Source organism: Papilio machaon, chromosome W, assembly GCF_912999745.1.
Source record: "Papilio machaon chromosome W, ilPapMach1.1, whole genome shotgun sequence".
Lineage (NCBI taxonomy): Eukaryota > Metazoa > Arthropoda > Insecta > Lepidoptera > Papilionidae > Papilio > Papilio machaon.
Window position 1 is genome coordinate 5973121 of NC_060015.1, and position 22436 is coordinate 5995556.

A 22436-nucleotide genomic window follows, 5' to 3' on the forward strand; every position below is an offset into this window, starting at 1 on the left:
GGTTTGGCGAACATTAATTTTTAAATAGTGTAATTTTGTTTCCTGAAAATAAATTTAAAAAAAAACACGTATTTTAACTTATTGAAGCACAGTAAAAATACATACATTGAAGGCTAAAGGATACCGATATCCAATGCCTTAATAAATTAAAAACGAATACAAACTGATTTTCCAAAAAAAAAAAATTTTTGTAAAAATGTTTTTTTTATTATTATTTACACTTCTGTTTCCGCATCCGTTTCCGTTTCTGCTAAAATTTATTTTTGACATCTGTTTCCGTTTCTGGTTCCGGTAAGACACTTCCGTTGCATCACTAGTTATTATCACACAGGAATCCATTTTGTAGTAAAATTCCAGATGGCAGTGTGTCCACTACCACAATCCATAATAAGCAAATATTTAAGGCAAGAACTAATCTAAACACTGAGGTAAAAAAAGAGGATGGAACAAAAGAAAAATTATTTCATTAATACACATTTATTTTAGAAGCAATATTTAAATACTATTGAATTGACAATGAATCTAGTTTAACTTAAGACTAGAAAAAAAGATATTAGTGACACAAGTGTTACAAAATTGTAACAGAAAACACTGAATATCTTTCAAAATAAGTGAAATATAAAAGCCGCAGCAGCACATAATCTACATATTTATATAACGTGCATAAAGCTTTCAAAACATTTTAAAACATAGAAGAGTGATTTAAATAATGCGTACATGTCATCTAAACATACATTTTTTATTATTGCAACTCGGTAAGTAAACACATATATAAATTTTTAATTATAACATAACATACATTTACATATAATATCATAAACATAAGTTAACTCTTTACCCTTAACTATTTTACAAGTACTAAACACATAAATCACCTATCTCTAGCAATTTATAAATATCAAAAATAATAATCCAACATATAATAACTTCATTTAAAACATTGTCTATATAACCTTATTCTTCTAACATTAAAAAACTTTTATATAAATAAAGCAACAACTTGTTCACAATTACATATCAAAAATCCACTAAGTATATTCAGGCAAATTTATTGCGGACTTAATAGTCACTTACATACCAAGTAATTATAACATTGAACATTATTAAAATGACCTACACTACAGATTTTTAGCTTAACATTTAGGCAATTTAGCAATTTTAGTCATAGACCACAGAAATCACACAGTTATTACGTTCACATTGTTTTATATCATAATCATTTATTATGATATGTTTGTGAATATTGCATTCAAAATACTAACAATAAAATACAATATATTGTTAATGACAATTCTAATTTAAAACGTGCGAACTTATGCTACTCTATAATTTGTGGTTAGCAATATCTAGCTGAGTAATATTGTATTAGTTGGATTTAAAGTTTAACATAATAAAAAATCTTGTATTTTTTAAATACTCTGCGCAACTTCGATCAGACCCGAGTATATGAAGTAAAGTAAAACGTTATTTTTGTAATAATAATAATTTTTTAAGGTCATGAAATAACATTTACATATCTTTGTCACCTAAAAGTCATTTTTTATTTTGTCTAAATATAAATGGGTAACAAGAACACTATTAAGATATATAACACATATAAGGCATACAAAATGTTATGTTTTACTCAAAATATACACCCAACAATACATTATGTAAATCTAGTAATAGTGTGTATACTTAAGATTATAAATTTAAATAATTTAGTATTACAAATATTTATCTAAAGCAGATAATTTTATGAAACATTTTATAATATAAATGCATAATTTTTTTAAATATTAACATTGTAATACAGAGATTAAATATGGGGGATAGATATAAGTGATATTTATCCCCAACAATTTTGATTTAATTTAACACAAACCATCTTCATCGTCAGTTTTCTTTTCTTCATATGTGTAGTCTGCCTTATTGTCATCTGATTTTGCCTGCAAATAACATTAAGTAAAATTTCACCGGTAGTAGGGTCCATAGGAGCATTTAACTACTGCACAACACTAAGGCAGATATGAAGTGGATACATGTTCACTTGCTATGTTTCAATATTAAATTTTCTTTTATATCATAATAAATTTATGTTTTTCTGATGACATTGATAAGGAAGTGTGGCCAAGGATAAGATGGGTAAAACAATACATAACTTTGACATTTACCTGCATATATGAGGCATTGGGGCTAACATATGATGGTGCCGCATTCTCTCTGACTGCAGCTTTAGGTGGAGGCTCGATTCCTTCAGGCAGCGGTATTGAGGCTGCCAAACGAGCATACTCTACATCCATGCTTCTTATAAATGGAGATGCCAGGGCCCTTTTAGCCGAGTCCCTGTCTTCTTCGTCATAAGCTTGCAGCAGCTGCTCAATAGTTTGCATTTCAGGTGCTTCGCAGTTGTTACCCCATTCCTGGTAAAATAATATATTTGTATTATAGACAAAGGAATAGTATAATGAATGTACATCAACTTAAATGGGTACAATTATATTTTATTAGGAATTATAGAAAGCCCTCCATACCTCACTTTGTATAACTACACAAGAAGTACATTTTATATTTTTCTGCGATATGAAGGTTTTTTATTTGTATTCAAGTTAAAATTAATGAACTTCCTTACTTTATAAGCTTTTTCTGCAGCTACTGCATCTCCTCTAGCCAGTTGCACCAACACAATGGCGACTGTGAGGCGACCCACAGCTCCTATGTTACCAGCCTCCTGATGGAAACCAATCTCCCTGCGAAGACTGTCCACTGCTTCGTCGTACCTTTAGAATAAAAAAAATATTTACAATCTAAGTCATATTTAAAACTATCATAATAAAGTAATATGAAATGAATGCCATATATTATTACCTTTGCAATTTGACTAATATCCTTGATGACTTACTAATGTATTCAGATCCTTGATGTTGACTGCTTTCAGTCTGAAATATAAAGGTAGGTGAATAAAATTGTTATACAAAGCATTTCAGTGCTTAACTTTGAAGTATATATCCATACTTGCTGTCGCCCACGACCCCATTCGCGCTTAATTTAACAAAAACTTAATAAGTAGCCTATGTGTTCTTCCAGTCTATGTTCTACATCTGTGCCAAATTTCATCAAGATTTGTTGAGCCATTCTGGAGATACCTTCAAACAAACATCCATACATCCATCTAAACATTTGCATTTACATTATTAGTATGAAGTATGAAATCTTGAGCAAATTTGACAAAAATTTGATTGTGTACACATAAATATTATAAACTAGCTTTTACCCGCGACTCCGTCCGCGCGGAATAAAAGATAGATAACGGGGTAAAAATTATCCTATGTCCGTTTCCTGGTTCTAAGCTACCTGCCCACCAATTTTCAGTCAAATCGATTCAGCCGTTCTTGAGTTATAAATAGTGTAACTAACACGACTTTCTTTTATATATATATTAGGACCTTACATATGAAATTGGCGTTTTGTATGGGAGGAACAAAAAGTCGAATATTTTTTAATATATTTAATTAATCAAAGTATGAACCATTATTTTCTATGCACTTTTGCCATCTCATAGGTAGTTCATTGATCCCTTTGAAAACCAGTCGGACGGGAATCAATAAAATCTTTGAAGGCGATTTGGACTGCCCCATCGGAGTTGAATTTTTTCCCTTGCAAGAAGTTATCCAAATTTCGAAAAAAATGGTAATCTGTTGGAGCAAGGTCCGGGGAGTACGGAGGATGTCTTAGACTTTCCAATTGAAGCTCTTCTAATTTAGTAGCCGTCTGTTGCGCAGTGTGTGGTCTAGCGTTGTCGTGAAGCAGCAGTGGCGTGGAGCGATTGACCAGCCTAGGTTGTTTAGCCGCTAGCTTTTCCATCATGGTTTGCAATTGCTGACAATAGACATCAGCCGTAATAGTCTGGCCAGATTTGAGAAAACTGTAATGAACAATACCGGCACTAGTCCACCAAACGGTTACAAGTAACTTTTTTGGGGTTAATTTTCGCTTGGGGCAGGATTTGGCTGGCTGGCCAGGATCCAACCATTGCGCTGAGCGCTTCCGATTATCGTAAAGAACCCATTTTTCATCACAGGTAATGATTCGGTTTAAAATACCTTCATTATTGTGCCGGTTTAGTAATGTAACGCAACAGTCGACGCGCGTTTGCCGGTTTGCTTCAGTCAATTCGTGAGGTACCCACCTTTCAAGCTTTTTAATCTTCCCAATTTGCTTAGAGTGAATTAAAACAGTTTTATCACTAACATCGCAGCCTGCAGCTAACTCGGACGTGGATCCGCTTCCACAAAAGCCTTCAACTCTTCATTATCAACTTGAGTCTCAGGCAGTCCACGGGGCTTGTTCTGCAGATCGAAATTTCCAGAACGAAAACGTTGGAACCAAAAACGAACTGTGTTTTCTTTTGCAACACGACCGCCATAGACATCATTCACCCTTCGAGTCATTTCCGCAGCACTAGTGCCACGGCGGAACTCGTACTCGTAAATAATGCGATATTTTAAGTTTTCCATTTTGTAAAATGAGTGACGCAAACAGAAAAAAACAGAAGAAAAAAAACAAATGAATGACGGTCATCGAACCACAAATACATGAGTCTATAGCTGTACAAATTTGAATTTGGAATTCCTTACCAAAGAGGAGAAATTCGTGATTAAAGTGGCCAGTACGAAAAACGCCAATTTCATATGTAAGGACCTAATAGATGTTGTAATACTTACAGATGATACATCAGCCGCTTGTTGGTACAACTTTACGGCTTTCTCTGGTGAATTTTCCTCTATAATCTTGGCTGCTTTGTCAAGGACATTCGCACCAGAATCACCCGAACCATGTTGCTGGTAAAGACTGCTAGAATCGCATGCCAAAGTGAAAATCTAAAAGATTTTGAATAATTCATCAGTTAGTAAATTTGAAACCACTTTCACATCAAACAAAATCAATGAATTAATGTTAAGTAAAAAATGTAAGTAAATACCTCATCCGGAGTTGAAATTTCTTTACTAACAATAATTGCATTCTCAAGGGCTTTCCCGGCATGGAAAAAGGAATGGTTTTTCTTGTACATTTCTGAAGCTTTAATATAGCAATCTTTGGAGCTCTTCAAATCACGTGCAATGCGGTAGCATTGAGCTAGAAAACATATTATTTAGGTACATTAAAACAAAAGCAAATAAAACATTTCCAAATATTTTTGTTACTATGAAACTCCACAGCCAAGCTGCCACAAAATGGTGCTCTTATTTTTTTTTTCAAAAATAATTATCAAGATGATAATATGTATTAATACAAGTTTAATGCTAGTGGAATACCAATGTTAGTGGAAAATGTATACAATGAAATCACCATGTCAGATGAAAAGGTGTATATCTCTTATGGGATCACCATATAAGTTGTAACTCATTTCATGGATTGCATGGACAGATTTAAATGTAACATTACCTGCTTGACTATATTCATCTGCTGCTGAATCATAATCTGGCTTCCATCGTAGCAGTGAAGTTTTCAAACTGAAACATTATGTATTATTCAAACCAACATCTATAACATCTATACTTACAAACTTATATCACAAAGAAGAAAGATTCGTATTTCTGTGTTTAAGAAATAAGCATCCAAACTACTGGACCAATTTCAAAAACTACTTTATCATTAGAAAGCTACTTTACCACTGAGGAGCATAGGCTATATTTATAACTATTTTTTTAATTGCACGAAAACAAGATAGCTTGCAAAATTATTAGCTTAATAAATTTAGTGGCAATTTTAAAAACATGTAGATATATAACAAACATGCATGAATACAGCCAGCAACAAAAAGAAAAAAAACATCCTTGCAAAAATCAATTTTTGCGAGTCGAAAGGAGATTATCATACTATCGCATATTATAGCATGTTAAAATCACAGATTTTCATTAATATTCGCAACAAAAGAATAATTTAAGATGCTTTGCCGGTTTTAACATAAAATGCAAGAGTGACGAATTGTAGGGAACATGTTTCTCATCTTCCTTACAATACATGGTAATGAGGACTTATCAAAAAATCACAGCAACTTTGAACCTTTCATACTGGAACTCTTGTTTTAAATTGGTAGTTATAATTGGTATCGATACTTACAACTTTTCTGCAGCCTTGCAATGTTCGTGAGCTTCATTCAATTTCGCCGACATTTTTCTGAAGATACCGTTTGCTGTTCAATTTCCCAACAGAATGCAGCAACAGCGAGATTATGTATTATGAATATCAAAAAATCAATACCAAACCAGACTTTTCGTTTCACAATTTTGACGTTTTCAAATTCAAAGTTGTCAGAAGATGGAAGATGTGTGTCATTTGTTTGTCAGAATATAAAAAATACAGATTATATATATACAGATTATAACAAAACTAATGATTGCGAAATGTTTAAACACAAAAATACTCATTTTTTTTATTTTAGGAACTAAAAAAATGGTATACAAATACGTTAATAAAAATAGTTGGATTTTTGTCCGCTGTGCTGTGTCGTTCATATCAGTTTACACTGTAAGCAACATACAATGTGTCCGATACTTCACTTAGTAAGTACCTGGATAAGCAAGAACCGGCTCTATAGGTGAAAGAAATAACACTGTCCCTTGGACTCTGCCTTATCCAGGTTCGACAATATATCAAATGCTGTTGTTCTTTTACTTATCGAGAGGAAAGTGATGAAAATATGTTTTTTTTTTGAGGTTTTCGGTATTGGAGTACCGCAGTAAATAAAAGTCAAACATGTTGCGATGTAGCTCCTTTGTTTAGTAATTTAAATAAAAAATGATACAAACTAAAAAGTTAATAAAGAAGCGATAGAAAGTTTGTTGATCAAACCAAACTTTTTTATCACATTTATGATATTTTACTTTATATTTTTCATTAGTTATGTTGCAGTACACATTAAGCTGAAGGTAGTAATATTATTTCAAAACAAAATAATTGTTAGTTTCTAGTTTATATATTTAAAAGATCATCAGACATCTTCATTTCAGTAACTTGAAAGGTATGCAACCTTTCAAGTTACTGAAATGAAGATGTTGAGATTGATGTGCGGCGTAACTAGATAAGATCCGCAACGTATTCTTGCCAGGCAGCCTCGGTGTGCGTGGCATCGCAGACAAGATGCATGAGATTAGCCTGCGATGGTATGGTCTGGCTGCATAAAGAGAAGGCCGCCGGACTACGGTCGCAAATCCAGAGGCAGACCCAAAACGAGATGGAAAGATGTAGTGCTAAAGACTTGAGTGAGTGCTAAGTCTCAGACGAAGATGTCGAGTAGAAGAACGGAGCAGAACAATGACAGAGCGAAGTGGAAGAAACTGATTAGGAAAGCCGACACCATCACCATGTGGGATACGAGCTAGGCATAGAGAGAGTTCATATATTTTACTTTAAGGGTGTCGAAAATCAGATATATGGTTATTCGTTATCTACATGACGTGCTCGCAAATATTAGCCTAAAAGCGGATAAAGTTATTATCCTTGCAAGTAACATAGGGTGTTGAAGGAAGTAAGGTAAAGTAGAATTATGACATACCTTCTTAACCCTCAAACCCTACTCGGGGTGCTGGAGCACCCCACAAGGTTTATTTTTCTTATTTATTTCGTTGATTAATAATGCACGTGTTTGACTTTCCGCGTATTTTACTTTGAGGTTACACGCCACGGATTGGCCTGTGTCGCGGCGACAGCCGGCTGTTGTAGATTTGTGCACGAGTGTCGTTGGGTGCTGTAGCACCCCAGTGTAGGAACAACGTAAGTTTTTAAAAAATTTCCAAACTATTTTTTAAGCTTACTTCTATAGTTGAATTATTTTATTATAAACGTATAGATTCCCCAGATAGCAACATTGAAGTTGAGCTTCCAGAAATTATTAATTTTGATAATAAAACAAAGGGAGAAGTGGATGTGTTCGATGCAATGGCTAAAAAATACTCTGTCCAAAGAAGAACCAAACGTTGGCCAATGTGCATTTTCTATGGGTTATTGGATGGAGTTGGTATTAACTCTTGGGTTCTCTACACATGCTCAAAAGCAAATAATAAGCCTGACATAAAGCTTCGTCGGAGTTTTCTAAAAGAATGAATCTTATAGATGAACATTTGAAAATGCGCCTACAAACACCAACTTTGAAGAGGGATATAAATGAGAGTATCGCTGCGATTCTCAAGCAACTCATGCCTGTCGATTCTTCTGGGTCTGAACGTCACACACAGGGTCGTTGTGGTTTCTGTCCGAGAAACAGGGATCGGAAGAGCAAAAACAGGTGCACCAAGTGCAAAATTCCAATTTGCTTGGAACACCAAGTTGAAGTATGCCAAAAGTGCTCAAATTGATGTGTAATGTAAAATTTTAAGGCTGATTCGTAATCTCATAATGTCAATATATGTAAATAAAAGTATATTTTCTATAACTGTTTTTATTTCTACACTTTACTAACTATTTTATTTTGGGGTGCCTTGTCACCCCTGTGTAGGAATACTGTGTACGCCAGGCAGTGTAGGGTTTAAGGGTTAACTCTCCCTTAATTGACTATAACATAGTTAAAAAAATAACTTAAAAGTTGGTACCGTTTATAATAATACGGACTATTTTTCTACGAAACTAACTTGTTAAAAGGAAAATTTTATTGTTATTTCATCTCAGCTTAAATAGTCAACGTACCGAAATTTCACCATTCGTATATTTTAAACGATTTTCTCGATTATAACCAGGGCAAATTTGGTCAAATAAATTTCAAGCATCAAAAATCATTATTTTTACTTTTGAGTGTGGTGAAGGAAAGTGTGATAAATAACACTAAAAATGTAATAATATCATACTTTTACTCTTATTTGAATATAAATTATAAAAATTACTAACATTTTGCCATGTAGATTCAGCAATAGATTTAATTAAAATCAGTTTGCTCATAGGTGCTATTTATATTAGGTCCTTACATATGAAATTGGCGTTTTGTATGGGAGGAACAAAAAGTCGAATATTTTTTAATATAATGTTAGGACTGTTGAGGGTAGTCTCACAAAAGGTTTTATAAGGAAGCGTGCGCTGCTGCTCGAGGCAGTCTCTTTCCATTCGTCATTGCGGAACGTCTGACATTTTTGTTTACTTGCGTTCGGTTAAAGTTTATACTACAGCGAGGATTATTATGAAGTAGAGTTAAATTCACTGTTTCGCTGTTAGTTTAATTCTTTTAAAATACTTTTGCATCAAATATCTTACATCAGAAGTGGGATAGGATCCGCGTGATTCTATCCACTTTGCTCACTCTGTGTTTTTGTTTGCATTTTCGTGAAAATAAATGCAAAGAGAAAAATGTCAGATCGTTACCGTGATAATCGTTGTAGTCGCAGTAAGTTGAGTCGAAATCAGAATTGTACCAGTGTTCGCGAAACATGGGTAACGTGGACCAAGCCATGTATTCTGCATGGGAATATGTGAGTAGTGAGGCTCACGCGCTGTCTGTGTATTTCACAGCAGACAGGATTGTCGACGCGATCTATTCAATTTGTACTGCGGTAAGACTGAACCAATATTTTTATATTTCAAGTTTTGATGCCAAATAAGTCAACATCAGACTTTTCATTTAATTTAAAGATGTGTTCTTTACTAAAGATTGAAATTGAATACCTCGATCAGTTTATTAGTGAGGGTCAGGTAAGGCCGAGTCGTGGCAAGATTTAACACATTACATGTCAACATGATTTTTTCATTTTAAAGTGAACTTGTAAGGCTAGTCGGTTGCGCTGAGCGTGTTAAGCCATTACCTGAGTCAGACGTATGTCATTATGTCATAATAGTCATTGATGCCCTTTATTAGTTCAGTTTGCTTTGTTCATGTATTGTCGAGATGCTCTGCGTTGCGTAGACTGCGGGATACCCAACTGCAGAAGTGAGATTGTGAACGGAATGTGAGACGTTCTGTATCAGGAGATGCTTCTAGGGTATTTTCAGGACTGACAAACTGCGGGTTGCCATTAATATCATGTAGAGGACGGACTGCGGGACACTTGCCCTACATGGTGCCACGGTGAGGGGAGTGGACTCCCGAGACATGCTCTGCTTTTTTTTTAACGGTGAGACATCTTATGTTTGTATGACACGCAAACGTCGTGCCTATGTTATACGAACGATTGTGTGATACTACTTGCGTATAATATGCGAACGTCGTGCCTATGTTATACGAGTAGTTATGTATCTGACATGTGTGTAATAAGCGAACGTCGTGCCTATGTTATGCACATGTAGATGACACATGATATGCGAACGTCGTGCCTATGTCATGTGCTGAAGTCATTTGTGTAGATGAACTATGCAAACGTCGTGCCTATGGTTCACTATGTTGTTGTAAACGAACTATGCAAACGTCGTGCCTATGGTTCACTATGTTGTTGTAAACGAACTATGCAAACGTCGTGCCTATGGTTCACTATGTTGTTGTAAACGAACTATGCAAACGTCGTGCCTATGGTTCACTATGTTGTTGTAAACGAACTATGCAAACGTCGTGCCTATGGTTCACTATGTTGTTGTAAACGAACTATGCAAACGTCGTGCCTATGGTTCACTATGTTGTTGTAAACGAACTATGCAAACGTCGTGCCTATGGTTCACTTTGTTGTTGTAAACGAACTATGCAAACGTCGTGCCTATGGTTCGCAAAGTTGCAAAGAAGTACAGGAGGACGAGGACGTCCTCCAGTCAGGAGAGGCCGTGTTAGGACTGTTGAGGGTAGTCTCACAAAAGGTTTTATAAGGAAGCGTGCGCTGCTGCTCGAGGCAGTCTCTTTCCATTCGTCATTGCGGAACGTCTGACATTTTTGTTTACTTGCGTTCGGTTAAAGTTTATACTACAGCGAGGATTATTATGAAGTAGAGTTAAATTCACTGTTTCGCTGTTAGTTTAATTCTTTTAAAATACTTTTGCATCAAATATCTTACAATAATATATTTAATTAATCAAAGTATGAACCATTATTTTCTATGCACTTTTGCCATCTCATAGGTAGTTCATTGATGCCTTTACTAAAAAAACCAGTCGGACGGGAATCAATAAAATCTTTGAAGGCGATTTGGACTGCCCCATCGGAGTTGAATTTTTTCCCTTGCAAGAAGTTATCCAAATTTCGAAAAAAATGGTAATCTGTTGGAGCAAGGTCCGACGAGTACGGAGGATGTCTTAGACTTTCCAATTGAAGCTCTTCTAATTTAGTAGCCGTCTGTTGCGCAGTGTGTGGGCTAGCGTTGTCGTGAAGCAGCAGTGGCGTGGAGCGATTGACCAGCCTAGGTTGTTTAGCCGCTAGCTTTTCCATCATGGTTTGCAATTGCTGACAATAGACATCAGCCGTAATAGTCTGGCCAGATTTGAGAAAACTGTAATGAACAATACCGGCACTAGTCCACCAAACGCTTACAAGTAACTTTTTTGGGGTTAATTTTCGCTTGGGGCAGGATTTGGGTGGCTGGCCAGGATCCAACCATTGCGCTAAGCGCTTCCGATTATCGTAAAGAACCCATTTTTATCACAGGTAATGATTCGGTTTAAAATACCTTCATTATTGTGCCGGTTTAGTAATGTAACGCAACAGTCGACGCGCGTTTGCCGGTTTGCTTCAGTCAATTCGTGAGGTACCCACCTTTCAAGCTTTTTAATCTTCCCAATTTGCTTCAAGTGAATTAAAACAGTTTTATCACTAACATCGCAGCCTGCAGCTAACTCGGACGTGGTTTGCGATGGATCCGCTTCCACAATAGCCTTCAACTCTTTATTATCAACTTGAGTCTCAGGCCGTCCACGGGGCTTGTTCTGCAGATCGAAATTTCCAGAACGAAAACGTTGGAACCAAAAACGAACTGTGTTTTCTTTTCCAACACGACCGCCATACACATCACTCACCCTTCGAGTCGTTTCCGCAGCACTAGTGCCACGGCGGAACTCGTACTCGTAAATAATGCGATATTTTAAGTTTTCCATTTTGTAAAATGAGTGACGCAAACAGAAAAAAACAGAAGAAAAAAAACAAATGAATGACGGTCATCGAACCACAAATACATGAGTCTATAGCTGTACAAATTTGAATTTGGAATTCCTTACCAAAGAGGAGAAATTCGTGATTAAAGTGGCCAGTACGAAAAACGCCAATTTCATATGTAAGGACCTAATATTTATTATAAAAAAGTATACTTATTATATCACTTTGACCTACAGACTTGATTTTCAACAAACACGTGTTTCGTAAATCTCCCCTAATAAACTTTAAAGTTCTAACCCCTCGCTAAAGCTTCTGCAGAAATCGACATTTTAAACTAAAACATTCCACTTTGCTGTTGCTATGCCCATTTGTTGCGAAATAGGTGTATTTTTATTCGGATGCTACGAGTAAGACTGGACCCTGAGCTGAGAAATAATATTTCCCGATCTTTTAAAAATTAATCTTACTTTTTTCTATTGGTTTCTTCTTGTAGGAATAAAGGTCAGTACGGTCAGTCACCATAGGTACGGTTTCACATGAAACAATACTGACGGTTGACTCGAATAGGGGTAAATATGAAGACGCCTTTGACTTTTTTGATTTTTTATCGCAAAATGCTTCGTTATTTATGTATGCATGTATTTATCAGTATATTTGGCTATTACAAAGATGAGAAAGAGGAGATTGATGGTGCGACAAATTTATCTGGCAATTTACCTATAATGAGAATCTACTAAAGAAAGGTGATATTATCCGTTTTTATTACTAGTTGTCGCCCGCGACTCCATCCGCACGTAATTGAAAAAAAACATAATAAGTAGTCTATGTGTTCTTCCGGACTATGATCTACCTCTATGTCAAATTCCATCGAGGTCCATGCAGCCGCTCTGGAGATACCTTCAAACAAACATCCATCCATCCATCTAAACATTCACATTTAAAATATTAGTAAGATTATATTAATATTCTGTAATTCTTAAAAATCTAAACCTAACCTTTTATCTAGTGAGATTATAAACTGCAGCATAATCTCAGCATAATAGCATATTGTGAACTAAAATAATCAATACAATAATTTAACGTATCATCTAAACACAACAATCATATCTGATAAACATGGTTTATTACACATTCCACGTGTTTTCCCATACCTAAATATCATGTATAGTTTTCCAAACGTAACATACGAGTATCAATTCTAACCAGGCGGATCAGTTGACAATTTGCCGTAACTTTACAGTAGTGAGATTATAAAATAAAGAAGTTTCAAATGTGACTGTGACATAAACATTTAGTCTGTTGGAATAGGGAGTTTGAGGGCGCAGCGCAGGTGTGGCTCGTGAGAAATCTCACCCCTGCCTAGGTATTTAGCAGGCGGAGGGCTATTCGCATTGCTATACTGACTTGTTCCCACGGCAAGCCGGAGTGGCCACTATGAATAATCACGCAAGGGCGGAGTGATTTGATGTTCCAAAATAGTAAAATAAATACAGGGTTTATTCTTTAATTCATTTTGTAAGTTTCTTTATATAGTATTTCGGAAAAAAAAATTCACTACAAATTGTGGCGTGTAACTTTTTAACTCTAGGTTGCCACTGCAGTGACATCCCTCATATTCTCCTTAAAATAATAGCGACAACAATATGTATCAAAACAAGTGTCTCGTCATTCAAAATCGACAATAAAACATCTCATTAAATTATTGATCCATCTTACTAATATTATAAACTAGCTTTTACCCGCGACTCCGTCCGCGCGGAATAAAAAAAAATAGAAAACGGGGTAAAAATTATCCTATGTCCTATTCCTGGTTCTAAGCTACCTGCCCACCAATTTTCAGTCAAATCGATTCAGCCGTTCTTGAGTTATAAATGGTGTAACTAACACGACTTTCTTTTATATATATAGATATAGATATATAGATGCGAATGTTTAGATGGATGGATGTTTGTTTGAAGGTATCTCCGTAACGGCTTAACGGAGCTTGATGATACTGGGCACAGATGTAGAACATAGTCTGTAAGAACACATAGGCGACTTATTATCGTTTTTTTTGTTCCGCGCAGACGGAGTCGCGGGCGACAGCTAGTTTATAATATAGTGAAAAAACTGTATTTAATTTTGACTAATAACATACGAAAGGGGTAAGTAAGTACACCAGGAAGAGATTTTCCCTTCAAACAATAGTGTTTATTTACTGGGAATTGATTTATACGGAGTCTCTTTTGTTCTACTTTTTTGTTATCGGTTAACGGTATCGTTATGAAGTCTCGTTATGAACACTAACGGTACATATTCGGAATTTCAAAGATTATTTTCAGTTTCCAACATTCATATAGCAATCTACCGTAGCTTCTTTCGGATGGAGACAAATAAATAATAACTATAAGTATACTACTCAGTGTGATTTCAGATATGAAACATGATAGCAGTGTATGAAAGAGCAGAACTTACTGTGTTGACCCACTGTAAGGTTAACTGTTGGCTGATGATAATGACACTACATGCTGAGAAGACAATGTTTTAATTGAGTTGTGTAGAGATCTTGGAATTTATCCAAAACAATGAAAAATCAGTAAAATCATCCTCTTAACGATTTGTGCGTTGTTTAATATAATGCTTATCATTAATTATATCGTATAGAAACTGACTCGTAATAAAGAAGACTGATGTAACGGTATGAATGCAAAATAACAATAAGTTAATCCAAAGGAGAGGTGGAAAGTTGCATTGAAAGCCGAAGCACAATTAACTCTACCTTTACCGATAGAGCGCGGACCCCCACACCGCACCGCCTTTAGTGGCCAGGTGCCACCCGTGAGAATCTCACGGATTGTTATGTAGGGGGACACCTATGGATAATTGTACAACTATACTTTAAAACTATTTCATAAGTAGTAAATTTATCTGTAAGTTGTCCGTCCACTTATCGTTTCAAAGAATATTTAATTACAGTTTGTCTCACGCCAACGAGACGTGAAAAGCTCGACATATTATAGTTAATAATCTTGACAATCGCGTAATTTTCCTACATTCAGCTAAGTAATATTAATATCGCAACAAATTCAATAGAATAACTATAAGAAAACCGTAAATGTATCAGAATACCGCAGCCAGCTATAAGTAAGTTAAATAAATAAACTATAAGATAATAGTAACAATCTTACTAATATTATAAATGCGACGACGTTTGTACAAATGGATAGATGTTTGTCAGAAGGTATCTCCAGAAAGGCTCAACGGGTGTAGATGTAGATAATAGTCTGGAAGAACACATATGCTACTAATTAAGATTTTTTTTAATCCGCGCGGACGGCGCCGCGGTCAAAAGCTAGTATACATATATGTTAGCTGGGTAATAATCTTAATTAGTTTCAAGTAATTAAAATTAGTGATTGTCGATATTCAATTATTACTAAGCAATATAACTAAACTCTTTAAAAATCATATAGTACAAATTCATCCTTGGAATCAAGCAATAGTGGTGCAGTAGTGGTCAGCGTCAGTAGCCAACGAGTCATTATGAGAGCTTGTTAGATGAAGGTAATTGTTTCAAATATAAAAATTATTTTATCGGATGAGGTTACTTGTCGCGTTATAATAAGATTACTGATGCTCGTTAATTATAGTTAATACACTTTAGTTATTTACACTTGTATCCATTTAGATTACAGATCACCCTGGAGGCATGCGAGATGATAAAAAGAAATGTCAATTTTTTTACATAATATGAAATTAGACCGACAAGGATATCTGGCTAGGTTAGCTCATTAGCGCCCTACTCTTATCACAGCTCTTTTCCTACTGTACCTGTCACGTCGTTTTTTTTTTTATGCAATTTTCTATGCCCATATTGGTTTCACATATTCTCTGGCGGAACTAACAGCGATCGCGCCACACTCTTCGAGAAAGGTATCCCTGTTTAACTATAAGTAGTAATGATATATGCAACCAGCTATTTTTTTTATTTTTGTAAAGATCATTTAACAAAGCTATAGTGATTTGATCGGAGGATTACGCTGAATGCCAAAGTAAAAGTTCGTCGTCTCTATTTACTATGAGATTTCACTGCCAAATTACATTAAGAAAAGCACAAAGCTTGCTCTGTGTTTTTAAGAAAATAAGAGTGCTGAAAATACATTCACAATTCCTGTCCACTCTCGGATATTGCATGACCACGATTTTCTCATCAAGATGAGTTGGAGGATATCATATTTCTCATGCCGAAGCACTTGGCCGAGATACTTCTTGGTTTTGATCGACTCATCGCAGAACGTTTTTGTTTATCACTCCCTATGTCCAACCTATTTCCAACATTGTGGCTGTTTCAGTTTTCATTTAGCCTCGTACTCTAATATTTATTTTTGCCCACCCTCTTCAACTTTTGGCCTGCCAAAGTTATGCATTGTTCATTTGTCTTCTAAGTTTTATTTTATGAATAACTTTATTTTAAAAGATATCGATGTTTTAAATTTAACTGAATATAATAGGCACTTGCTAAATACGGTGTTACTCTTTGGTATAGAATAAAAAATGAACATGTTTCTAGTATTCAAGTTAACGGGCTGAATGTGACGAAGGGCAGGTAATATCTGTCGACTTAATTACAGCATAATATGATAAAGGATGATCTTGAAATGAGAATAATGTATAAAAGAAGCTAGATGTGCTCTTTCAGGATGATCGCGCACGTGGAGTCTATGTCGATATGAATGTTCCAAGACGATGACATAGGCATGTCCTTATGCTATATCATCATCATCAACATTGTCTCTTGGTCCTTACCCTTACGTAGGCTTCATAATCTCTATCAGTATATAGTTTCTCCATTCCCTCCCATCATGAAGATATCGTCTTTCGCCATATTATTGTGATTACGAAATGGCGGTCAGGTGGTATTACTTAGACAAATCTCGATGTATGTCTAAGCGTAAACTTTTTAAAGAACTAGGAAGCGATAGAGACAACCTAAAGTTGTCGTCAAATTGGCCAAATCCGTCAAATCACAACATCTAAAATTTACTTAATTTAATACGTTGTAAATTATTTTATATTTAATTCAGCACAACATACACTTTGTAATAGATGTGTGATTTTTTTGCTCCCAAAAATATTTAAGAGTAAATGTTGGTTGAATATAATTTTATAAAAAGATGTTCTGTTATATTAAATTTAATTTCACCGTCTACTATAGTTTAATTTTATAATATTAGATGATAGCTAATTCTAACCTCAATCACTTTTTTTATGGTATACTAGCTTTTACCCGCGACTCCGTCCGCGCGGAATAAAAAAAAAAAGAAAACGGGGTAAAAATTATCCTATGTCCGTTTCCTGGTTCTAAGCTACCTGCCCACCAATTTTCAGTCAAATCGATTCAGCCGTTCTTGAGTTATAAATGGTGTAACTAACACAACTTTCTTTTATATATATAGATATAGATAGATAGATACCTACTATAGATGTAAAATAACATCAGGCTGATAATCGTAAGATAATGACATTTAATTCCAAACATGGTCTATTATATGGTTTAAGAAATCTTTATTTTCCTTAATAAGAATCGAAATTACAATTCACTTACTTAAGGCTACAAGAATTATTTTACATTTGTATTGCAAGCGTAGTGATTTTTATTTTTATACAATGTAGGTAAGTTTAAACTTAAACAAGTTGAAGTTGAAGTTGAAGTTTAACGAGTTTACAGAGATACGAAAACTAGATGTGGCATGGAATACATTAATTTATTATGCAAATGTAATATATATATATATATATATATTTTTTCTTTACATTTTTTCTTGTCTTTAGATTTAGGTAGCATAGTTTTTTTTATTATTTATTTTTTTTAGGGAGTATTTTTATTTTAATGATTTATTTACTTAATTTTTTTTATAGATTTTTATATATTTATGTTTACTAAATTATTTATTTTTGTTATTTTTATATACTCTGTTTTTTTTTTTCTTTTTTTTAATTGTTATTTACTGTTTAGTGATAATTTTTATTTAGCTGATAGTATCTTAGTCTATTTTTGAAACTATGTAAGGACTTGGCGTTTTTAATGTAATCGGGTAATTTATTGTAGATTTGGACTCCTTCGTATTCAATTGTTTTACTGCCATAGTTTGTTCTTGGCGGTCGGGATATGAGCTTGTTAGCATTTCGTAATTTAATTTTCTGCACCTTATCTTTTTTAGTAAATGCTATTTTAGTATGAATAGTTTTGTTGATAATCTTTCGTATGAGTATACATGTATAATATTCGTATGTCTGTCTTACAGTCATGATTTTAGTATCTTTATACAGTTTATTGGAGGGAGTGCGATAATTGTAGTTAAATTAAGTTTTTATTATGCTAATCTTATTTGTTGTAAGCTTGGTCAGAAAGAAAAACAATAGGATATGATAAAATGGGCGTAACGTGTGAATGTCGCTAAAGAAGTGCCTAAGATATCTTCGCATGCAAAAGACACCCACGAGCTAAGACAGCTGTTCGGGTCGCGAGCGCGGGCCACCCCCGTTTCTCACGCGCACTCTACATCTGCTTACACCTCGGCCTCGGACCCCTTCTTATAAACTTCATTACACAACAATAAAACTTGGCCTTATTATTTTTCTTCCCCAGCACTGATTTCATGTAACGGGACTCATTCGTCGCGACGGCATCGCGCGTGCTGTATGTCTCCGGGCCGCTGCCCTTTACCTACTAATTGTCGATTTTGCGACTCGCGAAGTGTTGGACATTTTTTTTCAAACTTTGATCTTTTAATAGTATGGACGCAATGATTGACGCTCAAAAGTCGAAATTAAGATATCTTAATGTACCAGGTATGTGGTTTTATAAATTTGTTTACACTTATGTAAACTTATATTGCGTATCTTTTAGTGACTATGTATTATGTTAATATTGGAAAATATGAGAGGTTTACTTCAACGTAATTTTTCCAATTTGTTTTCCCGTCATACTTTTTTGTAACTAATGCTTATGCATTATAATCTTCCATCCATTTTTTTCAATGTTATAAGGCACAAAAGTGACAAGTCTTCGGAATGCACAGAGTGCCTATACGAATGCTAAGCCAGTACGTCTAGATATTTTCAATCTCGCAGCTGTGTGAACATTAAAACTACGGAATTAATAAACGTTGTAACGTTTTTCTTATGCTTTAAACAGATTACAAATTAAGTATGTAACACTTAAAAATTTCCTATTTAAAACAAGACTCTCTTGTGTTATTCTTTAAAAGTACCTAATAATATGACGAAGTTTTACGAATGGATCAAACACTTAAAGATTTAAAATTGTTCATGGCTTACTAAATTAAAATCAGTTTTCACCAGACTTTCAGGAATGAAACAATCTGTAGGTAGATGAGAATTTGGTGGTAAATATTGTACAATGAATTGAACAATAAAACCAAGGATACGTTATCCTGGCGTATATGAAACAGTTTTATTGCATCACCTATACCAAAACTTCGTTAGCAACTTTAGTTTATAGACCAGCGCTTAACCACGATCACACCTGAAGTTAAGAGATGAAAGATGGTATTTGCTAACTTCCTACATAAATCCTTATTCACTCTACCCTTGAAAGCCCCGACGTTATACTAAAACGGAAAACAGACGCTGTTCCAATCCGTAGCAAAACGCCCATGGAACGATGCTTTAAATCTCTACGATCGAACGAGCGCTATTATTAAAAAAAATCTATTTTCAAAAATAAAAAATTACACTAAGTTCTTAATAATAATCTGGATTTAGACTAGATCTAGGAGGCAGGTAATAGAAAAATATTTCTTTATTCCAAAGGTAATGCTTATTAGCTAGTGAATGGGAAAAAGTGACAAGTAGTTTTTTCACATATTTTTTACCGGTAAATATATTGAGGGATAATCGTAATAAATAATTTCAACCTTGGATATAAGAGTAGGCGAGGCGAGACGTCTTGCCTGGACTAAAATAATTATTTTATAAGACGCAGTAACAGAGCTTAATTAGTTCTTTCGAGGAAATTTCCACTTGGAATATTGAGAAAAGCCGATTAATATTGTAAGATTCTTAGTAATCATTATTGGAGAAGGCGATAATAATAAACACAATATAAGAAATAGTCCGAAATATTTACTTAATTTCTACATTGTGGCAAGTATACCTAATGGAGAAAGCTGTTGCCCAACAGTGGACTGTCAGGTTGATGATGACGATGATGATTATTATTATGGGCGTTGTTTTTCTTTCTATCATTGATTTTTTAATTTATAATAGTAGCTACACGTGGCTTCGCCAGCATATTTTTCTCATTTTCCCTAAGACTTTCCACGAATATTATACTTTTGTTTACGTTTAAAAGCGACAAATAAATAGTAAACATAACGTTTTCCTGATCTTTTTTTTACTTTTATGTCAACTATGAATGTGTTTATTGGACTTAATTAAATAGTTAACGCCTGCGAGTTAGCGCTCTCTTTAAACTACCATCCTTCTTTTTGATCATCACACATAACTTTCAAGTTAATCATTAGATTTGATGAAGCGAGTTTACAAAAATATACGACTGCCTTCTTTTGACCACATTACATTTTGATAACATCAGTTGGAATCGACATTGCTCAGATTAATATATTATGTTATATAGCCGTAACTCGGATAGGTAGACAAATAATATAATACGAATTTCCATATAAAAAAGCAAAGCGGAAGTCTGGATTTTCATCTAATCTGTCACTCGAACGTGGACACAAGGTCGGTGGTTTACGGTGAAATCAAGGAATTGAGCTGCGCCATCACCAGTGCTTTTAGTGTTTCCAAGACTTACAACGAATAGATGATGCGATAAGGTTTCGCATAACACAAACATGATTATATTATAATGTCAGGCAGCCTGTAGTAACTTAGTTACACGGGGTCTTTATCTGTCCTCTCCTCTCTATGACCTGTTGATAAAGAAGAAAAAGAAATATTTTAGTAGAGCACCCGGTATATGATTTGACAGTACGTAATAAGAGTACCCAACCCAAGCGCCGGGTAGGTACTCTACCTTATCTCTATCCCTTGATTAACCAAAAACTAGTAAGCACTTAAGATATTAACGGTTGCCTAGTTGTCCTACAAAATCTTATTGTGATAAACATCCTTAGCCTTATTGTGATTAGGCGCATACGCAACATTTTCGCAATCGCAAGCAGGTGGAGGCGCTGCATGCAGCTCCAATCCAAGTCAACAGCCGTTGTTTCCATCAATCGGCGCCGGCATCAGGCATTCGCAGATCGCAGTCGGTTGCGAAGCGCGGTGTCGGACGGTTGTGTTCTGTGAGTGCATCCACCCGTGTCCAGTGCGTGACCAATGTTTCCATGCAAGGTGCGGGGGCGGCGGGACCGGTCGACGGTCGCGCGCCCGACCCGCCGACCTTACGTACCGTTCACTGCACGCAACACGGCGCTCCTACCATCGAGTACATCCCAGGATCAGAAATGCAAAAAATAAATACAACACCTGTGCTTTAATACCGCAAGAACTTACTGTGACACGGACTCTAATATTGATGCATCTTTATTACAATTACGGACATTGCCTTCGGGGATATGTATACTATGTACGTTTTAAATATAAGTAATGTATATAAGTTATCATTTTTCTTTAATTGTACTGTAAGAGTTTTATCCATATCACAGATAAAACACAAATCAAAATTTCTAATTTTTATAATAATTGTTAGTACTGTTTTTACATAATTGCATGTGAGTATATAGCTCAGACTGGCTAATTATAGGATCTCGTTTAATATAACATCCGTGGATTTATCATTTGTATATGTATACCTAGATCAGTAGTCGTGGTCAATGTGAGCCCTACAAACTGTGCTATTCAAGGTCCGTAACGTTCACTTTGAGTAGCAAAAAGTATGTTCAGATATTTCATCAAATTATCTTTACTATTTTCTTCCTTCTTTTTAATTTTGAATAAAGATATGTATACGTATTCGATTACAATCAGAGTACTTTTAAACTATATGAAAAGGTTTGTAGCAATGCGTTGATGAATATATTAGTGTGTTTGGTTTGTAGATACAGGTAGGTTTGAACGCGAGATGAACCTTTTGAGACCTCTGTCTGCGTTCCCATCCGTATTAAATATTTTTAAACAAATAGGCGCGTATAATTTGTGCTAAATTATGTTTGTCAATTATCAGATAATTCCTCTGAAGGAAATATATTACTCAATACAAACTTTTATCTCCCACTTTAGACCTTTAGAGGACCTTTTTAAAAATCTTTTCATTTTGTTAGCTTAAGTAGGTATTAATACGGATTTGAATAAAGACATAGAAATAGAAAGCAGCCCGCGGGAATGCATAGGCTACTTTTACTACGGAAATATACTTAATTCCCGTTTTGTTCTTTAATTCCCATAGGATATAGTTGTTATTGATTTAACATAATCAATAAAATTCCGAAGCAAA

General features: G+C 34.9%; 1 protein-coding gene across 1 annotated transcript; it reads right to left on the minus strand.

Moving 5' to 3' along the window:
* Nucleotides 1–1826: 1826 nt before the first annotated feature.
* Nucleotides 1827–6265, minus strand: LOC106717180 (gamma-soluble NSF attachment protein). Its single transcript, XM_045685864.1, has 8 exons — nucleotides 6103–6265; nucleotides 5425–5492; nucleotides 4961–5115; nucleotides 4704–4859; nucleotides 2848–2918; nucleotides 2612–2759; nucleotides 2154–2402; nucleotides 1827–1928 (listed from the first exon to the last, which is right to left on the minus strand). Exons 1-8 carry the CDS (start codon nucleotides 6153–6155, stop codon nucleotides 1854–1856), a joined length of 975 nt encoding a protein of 324 aa, XP_045541820.1. The 5' UTR covers nucleotides 6156–6265; the 3' UTR covers nucleotides 1827–1853.
* Between the last annotated feature and the right edge of the window lie 16171 nt (nucleotides 6266–22436).